Below are 9,116 nucleotides of genomic sequence, written 5' to 3' on the forward strand. Positions count from 1 at the left end.
AACCAATGTTTAAGTAACCATATTTTATACTTATATAATACTTCAAACTAGATACATTTCATACACATGTTATTATACATTCTGTTTTACATGAATATTTATAAATTTAACTTAAATTTTTTTTAATTACTTTAAAAAAAATATTGATTAAAATAGAATTATAAACAATATTCTAGTTAACATTCATTAAAACACAGTCATTTTTTTGTGAGTTTCTCTGTTTGTATGTTCTTTTTGAATAGACTTTTCTTCAGCTCTCAAGTGTGATAGTTGATTATTAGCTTCGATTAATTTTTGATTGACCACATTATACTGCACTGAACCAGATGTACTTCGGTTCAATGAATAATTTAACTCTTGAATATTTATTTGTTGTCGTTTTATATCTTCTTCTATTTTTAAACTTCTAACATTTAAGTCATGTATTGTAGAACTTTTTAATTTCTTTTCATCTATTACATTTTTATCTTGATTATTGTTTTTGATATCTATAACAAATGACAAATTATAAAATGAAATGATTACATACTTGCATTTGACCAACTTACTAAGTTTATTATTGAGAAATGTGAAAACATCTGGAGGTTTTTCTAATGATTTCTCATATGATTTCTTCATACATCTTTCTAATCTTAATCGTTGTTTGTGTTTTTTACGTGCATCTTGAATTTGTTCAGTATTTTTCATAGACATGCAATGGTCTAAAATAAATGAAAAAATTATTTAATAGGTTATTAAAATAAATTATGATTTCCTACTCACCCAATGATTTTCCTTTTGGTAAAACTGTTGCTTCTACAGGGTTAATTCGGCCTTCTCCGTTTTTACCCAATCCAGCACCCATTATATATCCCATTTTAGCCATTAATTTTGAACCAATACCCTAAAACAAAGGTATATAAATTATCTAAATATATCTTATTTAATGTGTCATTCAAACGGTGAACTATTAAATAAATTGTTTAGAATAATAAAAAAAAATTTTTTAGCTCAAAGTAAGATAATTGTTTTCTTGCCACTATTATAATTGGGGTCCGGATTTATATTCTCTAAATATGTCTAAAATATGATGCTTGTATTCTCTAAAACACTGCAAATATTCTGTTTATATTTTCTTAGAAAATTCAAAAATATACTAAATTATATAAAAAAAAAAAAAAAAATGAAAAGTTTTACTATTTACTTTTAAATTATTTGTTAAATATCTAACTATACTCAAATGAGGTATATACTTTTGTAATGGAATTATTGCATTATAGAAATATAATTAAAACATTAATTATTATATCAAAACATCAAAAAATTTTAATAATTGATAAATAAATATTTTGTTTTTATCAGTATAGATGAATAACAACCAGCATTACAGCTAAGGCACCATGTTTAATGAAAAGTATAAAAGTAGACAGTGGTATCATTGCGTATTTTTTTTTTTTTTTTTTTTAAATGATACAAAAAAAATTATAATAATTATTAAATTCATTTGACGTAAATGATCCAAACAATTTTTTCAAGTACCTTTTTATTGAAATTATAAGAAATCATCATTTTTTTCTTAACATGGACCAAATATTCCAAAATATTATACAAAAAAAACTTTTTCTGTGAACTTGTGTTTAATGAATAGTCCACAATTTTTACTCTTGTTAAACTACATATACTCACAAACAATACATAAAAATATATAAATCCAGACCCTAATTATAACTAATTAAACAAAATATACTTTTGTGTGTTTTTCCCAGCTTCCTAGTGGTTGTATAGTTTCTGTACTTAATAGCACTTTATTAACTATTGCTGAATCACGTTCTTTAATTTTACTTTCTTCATCACTATCGGATGACAACTCGTAAAATTCTTCATCTATAAATGTATAAGTAAATGTATTTCATTTCACTCTCATTTAAATATGATAATACCATTCTCAATCCCAATTAAAGGAAAAATATTTTGCATTGGAACTTCTATTTCCCCAAGTCCTTTGGTTTCATATTTGACAATACAACTCCCATCATTATTTGATGTTCCGTGGGTGATATCTAAAACAACAGCTCTAGACCAAAGTCCACTTTCACATGATTTTGCTAATACTAGACTTCCTATTTTTAAACTTTTAAAATCTGGTTCTCTATACATAAAATAAAAATACATACATATTAGCAAAAATTATTAAATTATGAACTTGTATGTTACATTACTTAAATTCTGTGAGACGTGATAAAGGAACTTGAGTTCCGTGTGAAAAATAACATTTATCATCAGAATATTTGCATTCACCACTTAAGAAAAATTGACAAGGTAGCATTTGTTTGCATATTGGATTTGTGTATAATACAGTTACCTAATAAAAAATAATTTTGATAAATTATTAACAATTTTAAAATTTATTGTTATTATTCGTTGTATTTTACCAATATATCATCTAATGATTGTTGATGTGTTGAATCATTAACTTTAACAGACATAATGAGTGCATTATGATATGTTGACGTATCATAGTCTGTTTCAAATGGAGCTTGACATTTAGATCCTTGCAAATTAGCCAACTCATTCTAACAAATCAAATATTTTATTAATGAATTAATAATTAATATTAATAAATTTACTTCAATTCCAGTAGTTTCACGACGCTCATCAATAATTTTACAAGAATCTGTATTATCACTATCTGAATCAATTTCAATTATTGTATTGGATGAATGACTTTTGTTCACCTTAAACAAATTTAATTAATTTACTAATTAAATGCATTGTTTTAATAGTTATTATATGTGTAAGTAGTATCACAGAACAAATGATTCACACTCGCGCGTTTTTGTCTTAAATTATGTTCACAGGTTCCAGTTAAATTATTTACTTATAAGTTACTATAATTATATTATAACTAGTAAACTTTGAATGACATACTTTTTTATTTTCAGATACATTTAAAATTTCACAGGACGAAGTATCATCTTCATCATAACTTGTATTATGTGTTTCATTGATGGTTTCAATTTCTGACTAGGTATATAATTTTTGTTGATTAACTAAAATATTTAAATGAATTGAACAGATATTACCTTAAATAAAGCATATTCTTCATCTAATGGATTTTGAGCAGTTTCCTCTGGTTCACAAGTTTCACTAGTCAAGGCTATAAGCTCAACCAAACTATCTCGTAACGACAATAAATCATTCAATTGGTCTTTACTTTCTGTGTGTTCGATAGCTTGTTCTACTTGCTTCAACTGAAAAATTGAATTGGCAATAAATGGTAATTATTATTACAAGTTACAATGTAACATTCTGGCTCTATTAGGTGTACGACATTATTTACCTGCACTTTATAATTTTCTGACATTTTTGCATAATATACAATACCCTAATTATTAAAACTAAAATTTGTAAGATAATTATCTGTAAATGAGTACAAATTATTTATTATTCTTTACTCGTAATTAAGAATGACACGCTACTGCTATAGTTTATTATTATAGAAAAAATCAATGGCAAACAATAAATTATAAAATTTAAACAAATTTTTTTATTTATATTTTAAATTAATTTTATTGTTAAATTATCAAAATATTAACACAGATTTTTAAAATTTGCAAATAATGCAAATATGGCAAATAATCTATCTTTAATAGTCTAGTGTTAGTATACAAGTAGGCATACAAGATACAACTGAACAATATTTTATATTTTATAGTGTACAACTACAAGTTACTACACGAATTCTGTGTGTTATCTTTTATCTATGGTGTGGAATGTGGATTATATGGTGTTATCAGTGTTATGATTATCTCGACCGAAACGATAACTCACGAACACGAGTTCATGAAAGAGCGATTAAACGTCAATGATTACTGTTCAGTCTTGATGACTCGAGGCGACGTGGAGTTAACTTTTAAACTATTTTAGTATTTAGTAAATAGTAATTATTTGGTAATTTGAATCAGAACTGCAGAAATTCCATCTCGTGGACTGAACGACTGAACTCAGTTAACATAACATCATGTCTGAAGATACTGTCGGCGCTGTGGAGAAACTCTCTATTGGTAATTAAAACATAGTTGATCGATTGCTTTGCAGTTTTCCTTAATATTTTGAATTTTCTATGCAAAGTTATGGGTTTTAGAAATATTGAATTATCTAACATTATAATATGTATAATACATTTTAGCTTTTTATTATACCATGCTGACTGCTGCATTGCTCATAGATATATTATATAAATCATATTTTATTTTTATATATATTTAAATTCTACACATTGCACATTAAAATTGGGCTAAGAATTTGTACTGATGATTTTAGTTTCAAAAATATTGTAAAAACAATTTATAGTTTTGAATGCATATGTATCAGTAATTATTTATATGACATAACATTTTAATGGGAATTTTAGGTGAACTCTACACATCTGAAAAACATGGTGATGATACAACCGGTGACGGTACAGAGTCAAAGCCTTTCAAGACCATATTGCAAGCCATGAAACATGCTGGAAAAGAACCATTTCCAGTGATTTATGTAGATTCTAAAACCGAAGGCACTGTATGTGTTACAATATTTTTTTTCTTTTAATATTTTGATACATTGGTTTATAACCATGAATAATATAATAATTTAATGAATTTATCGACCAAATTACATGTATTTCACAGAAATTTGAACCAGCTCCTAAAACTCAATTAAAGAAAAACCAAAAATTTTGGGTCAGAGAACATCATAAAAATGTAGAAAAAGCCAAAAAAGAAGAAGAAGATGCTGCTAAAAGAAATAAAAATTTAGAAGAAGCAAAAAAATTAACAATATCTGAAGATTCTACTTTACCACCGGCGACTTTGATTAAAATAAAAAATGCTTTTAAACATCGAAATTCAAGAGTTAAAATGTATGGATGGGTACATAGACTTAGGAGACAAGGTATTTTGTAGTTCTATAATTTTAAGACTAGGTCAGCAGTTCTCAAACTTTTTTTGTTGCTTACCACTTAGGTAAATTATTAATCAGTCACATACTCACATACCACTAATGTCTAAAAATAGAATAATCCAAACTGTACAATTAAATACTTCACTTTTTAGTTAATTACATTTATTTTAAATAATAAGACAGTAAAATACTACAGTATAATTGTTTTTATTTATTGGTTTTTTAAAATAAGATATGAATTAAATAACTAAGTTTCAATGAGATTAGAATTGAATAAATATTTTTAATTTTCTGTTCTATCACCATGCAGCTTTCCGTGTACCACCATGTAGTCTTTTGCGTACCACAGTTTGAGAACTGCTGGGCTAGGTGGTTATCTTTACTCCCTTAGCTGTAACATATTACAGTAAAATAATATTGCAAGCTGTAAATCTGTCAATTTAGATAAATGCCTTATTATATTTAGTAAAAATTTTCAGGAAAATCTTTAATGTTTATCACATTAAGAGATGGAACAGGGTTTATACAAACTGTTCTTAATGATATATTATGTCAAACCTATAATGCTTTAATGCTGTCTACTGAATCATCTGTTCTTCTTTTTGGAGTTTTGAAAGAAGTCCCTGAAGGAAAATCTGTAAGAATTAGTTAAACAAAAATTTTGTCATAAGTGTTGAACTTTTTTGTATGTTAAATAGGCACCAGGAGGACATGAACTTCAAGTTGATTATTGGGAATTAGTTACATTAGCTCCACCTGGCGGTGCTGATTCTATTTTAAATGAAGATGCTAATCCAGATGTGTTATTGGACAATAGGCATATTGCCATTCGTGGAGAAAATGTAAAATGTTGATTATTAATTGATTTTATATTATGCTTATTGGTCTTATTTTATTATACTTTGTAGACATCCAAAATTTTGTTAATGAGATCAGTGGTTACTCAAGCATTCCGCATGCATAATTTAGATAGAGGTTGTGTTGAAGTTGTACCTCCTACATTAGTACAGACTCAAGTGGAAGGCGGGTCTACATTGTTTAAATTGGATTACTTCGGGTGAGATTATTTTTATCATAGCATCAATATTTTGTTATATCATACATTTTAAAAATATTTAATGTTTAGCCAAGAAGCATATTTGACTCAAAGTTCTCAGCTTTATTTAGAAACTTGTTTACCAGCACTTGGTGATGTATTTTGTATGGCACAAAGTTATCGCGCTGAACAAAGTCGTACAAGAAGACATTTATCTGAGTAAGATATTTATCAAATATGAGCTCTTCATTTCCCTATTTAATTGAACAATCATAATTTTTTTTTTAGATATACTCACGTAGAAGCTGAATTTGCATTTATTACCTTTGATGATTTATTAGATCGAATTGAAGATATGATTTGTGATGTGGTGAAACGTGTTTTAGAGTCACCACATGCAGATATTGTGAAACAATTAAATCCAGTAAGATTTTAGACTTTGAAGTATAATATTTTTATTGAAACACAAACATACTAAGCAATATGCTTTGTCTTATGAGAAAACAGACCTTATTTGTGTACATCAACTGATTGACTCCGTTTTTGTCATCAACTGGTGTTTTAAGAAATAAAAAACAATTAAAAATATTTATAATTTCTATGTAACCATGTACCTATTAAAAGATACAAAATATTTTGATTAGGTTATTCTATTTAATAAATACTAATAGGAAAGTCTACAATTACTTATTTGAGAATTATAATAAAAATATTTGAAAAACAATGGATAGATTCTTTTGTTTTTTAGTTTTTCTTTCTCGAGATTATTTTATACTAAGAATTTTCATTTTTTACTCCTTTAAATTGAAGATTAATTCAAATAAATTGTTTGCTTCAAAATGAACTGAGCAATACGCATAATAAAGGAAAGGAAAATACGTTAATAAAACCAATACATTCATCGCTTTGCCCATAATCTATAATAAAAACACTAATTGCTGTAATATATTAGGCCAATCCCAGAATTGACTTTAAATTTATAGTATTTTGGTTTTGTAATCTATTAAACTATTATTATAATTAATGGTTAATTTTAATTCAACAATAAAATAAACTTAAATTGTATTTATAGTAAAATATGATTTTTAAGGAATTTACTGTACCAAGTAGACCATTTAAGAGAATGGACTATAAAGAGGCTATCACATTTTTGCGAGAAAACAACATAACTAAAGAAGATAATTCATTTTATGAATTTGGAGAGGTAATTTTGTGTATAATATTTAGTTTATATTTTTAAAATTTTAATTTTTAACTTATTATTTATTTAGGACATTCCGGAAATGGCCGAAAGAAAAATGACGGATTTGATTAATCAGCCAATTATGTTGTGTAGGTTTCCTGCTGAAATCAAATCATTTTATATGTCTCGATGTCCTGAAGATAATACTCTTACTGAATCTGTTAGTATAATATTATATGAGATAAGTATGATTATTAACTAAAATATTATGTAATATTGTTTTAGGTGGATGTATTATTACCTGGTGTTGGTGAAATTGTTGGTGGTTCAATGCGTATTTGGGATCAAGAAGAGTTACTGGCTGGTTATAAAAAGGTCGGAATCGATCCAAAACCGTATTATTGGTATACTGATCAGGTTTGTAAAAATTATACTGATTTTAACATTGGTAGAATAGAGTAATATTAAAGTAAAACTAAAATATTATTTTTATTTTAGAGGAAATTTGGATCATGTCCTCACGGTGGATATGGTTTAGGATTGGAAAGATTCATGTGTTGGTTATTGAATAGATACCACATCCGTGAAGTTTGTCTGTATCCAAGGTTTTTAGACAGATGTACTCCATAAAAGAAGTAATGAAGTATCGACATCATAAATAATTTTATATTATAAAAAAAAAAAAAAAAAAATTGTAGTAATTTAGCATCTATACTCAAAATAAAAATATTAAAATACATAATTCAAAACAAATTTTTGTAAAAGTCTAAAACTTCAGAATAAATGTTTATAAATAACACAAAAAGAATCAAAATATTTTTAAATTTATATCAAAGGACAACTATTGTCATTTATTCCCATTTAAAATTGAAATATTGTAAAAATTCAACATATAAACAGTACAGACACAAATAATGTTCTCAACTTTATGTTGTGTAGTAGGTGAATTCATTCAAATACTATGAAAGCTAACAACACAAGATTTCCTGTTGGTTATGCTGAAATCAAATTTCATTTGCAGTACGTGGGACACTGACAAAAAATAAATAGTACGCTGTCATTCTCTTAAAAATTAGTCACTATAGTATGTAACCTAACCGTTACGACTTGTGTGGTCAAGTTAATCAATTATGTCGTTCTACTCAATATTATGTTAATTTGCATTTCAGGATTTCTTTTTTGTCTTCATTTAAGCAAAGTATTAGAAACACAAAAAAACCATATTGCCTATGTTTGATTTACTTACAGCTTATTGAAACTGTTATAGTATAACATACCTAGTGAGGCGTATGGCTTTATTCCCTTTATCATTGTTATTCTGACCAACTGCGAAGGACGTCCTGTACACACATTATAATATGACGTATCTACTTTTCATGTAACTTCGTTTGTGTGTGCACTACTCTACATTCGGTGAACTGAAATTCCGAAAACTCAACCCCACGAGTATTTGAATATGCGATGTACTACTACCGTACATAGAGGTATACCTATAGTATTATAATGCATTGCTCGTATCATCGTTTTTTTCTTTCGTCGACAAACATGGGAATATGTTATATATTATTTTACTCGTTTTCCGGTCAACATCACGCAGCGTACAGTTACCTCACTCGTATCATCGGCTTATCCTTCGGGTTTTTCTTCTTTTTTACTCGTACCGCAATGATTTCGTGTACGAATCGTGCAATGACCGAGCAACGAAAACACCATCACCGCCTCCTCGTCTGTCCCCCGTACCTACTATATACGGCTGTATAATATTTTTTTTCGCAGTCAGTCTTCTTAAAGAGAGTGGTGATGATGCGAAGGGGCCAGGGGGAATGCGTATTCTATATATCCGTCATCAGACCGCGGCCTTGCGGATGTCGCGAAGCTCTTCTCACACGTGCGAATATATATGTATGTATTATGCACACACGCGGATATCCTCACATGTGTTTGCTCGGGCGCTTAAACGCGGTTCGCAATGTT

At 27.6% G+C, this 9,116-nt stretch overlaps 2 protein-coding genes across 2 annotated transcripts; one reads left to right on the forward strand and one right to left on the reverse strand.

Moving 5' to 3' along the window:
- Positions 1-6: 6 nt before the first annotated feature.
- On the reverse strand, positions 7-3,690 carry LOC114131477 (zinc finger CCCH-type with G patch domain-containing protein). Its single transcript, XM_027996704.2, has 11 exons — positions 3,320-3,690; positions 3,063-3,230; positions 2,908-3,003; positions 2,607-2,714; positions 2,412-2,552; positions 2,199-2,341; positions 1,920-2,128; positions 1,727-1,863; positions 763-883; positions 549-701; positions 7-488 (listed from the first exon to the last, which is right to left on the reverse strand). Exons 1-11 carry the CDS (start codon positions 3,341-3,343, stop codon positions 187-189), a joined length of 1,602 nt encoding a protein of 533 aa, XP_027852505.2. The 5' UTR covers positions 3,344-3,690; the 3' UTR covers positions 7-186.
- Positions 3,691-3,845: 155 nt separating this feature from the next.
- Positions 3,846-7,884, forward strand: LOC114131476 (asparagine--tRNA ligase, cytoplasmic). Its single transcript, XM_027996703.2, has 12 exons — positions 3,846-4,043; positions 4,394-4,542; positions 4,653-4,914; positions 5,403-5,560; positions 5,622-5,765; positions 5,832-5,980; positions 6,050-6,178; positions 6,248-6,383; positions 7,050-7,163; positions 7,231-7,362; positions 7,428-7,559; positions 7,641-7,884. Exons 1-12 carry the CDS (start codon positions 4,001-4,003, stop codon positions 7,770-7,772), a joined length of 1,680 nt encoding a protein of 559 aa, XP_027852504.2. The 5' UTR covers positions 3,846-4,000; the 3' UTR covers positions 7,773-7,884.
- Positions 7,885-9,116: the final 1,232 nt, after the last annotated feature.

The sequence above is a fragment of the Aphis gossypii genome, chromosome 3 (genome assembly GCF_020184175.1).
Source record: "Aphis gossypii isolate Hap1 chromosome 3, ASM2018417v2, whole genome shotgun sequence".
Lineage (NCBI taxonomy): Eukaryota > Metazoa > Arthropoda > Insecta > Hemiptera > Aphididae > Aphis > Aphis gossypii.

Bases quoted from the DNA above. Each gene is read 5' to 3' on its own strand.
- LOC114131477 (XM_027996704.2), bottom strand. From the start codon at position 3,343: ATGTCAGAAAATTATAAAGTGCAG. The intron at 2,553-2,606 runs GTAAATTTATTA...TTGATTTGTTAG, and splicing joins GTGAAACTACTGGAATTGAA to AATGAGTTGGCTAATTTGCA. The intron at 2,342-2,411 runs GTAAAATACAAC...ATTTTTTATTAG, and splicing joins AATCATTAGATGATATATTG to GTAACTGTATTATACACAAA.
- LOC114131476 (XM_027996703.2), top strand. From the start codon at position 4,001: ATGTCTGAAGATACTGTCGGCGCTGTGGAGAAACTCTCTATTG. The intron at 5,981-6,049 runs GTGAGATTATTT...TTTAATGTTTAG, and splicing joins TTTAAATTGGATTACTTCGG to CCAAGAAGCATATTTGACTC. The intron at 6,179-6,247 runs GTAAGATATTTA...TTTTTTTTTTAG, and splicing joins ACAAGAAGACATTTATCTGA to ATATACTCACGTAGAAGCTG.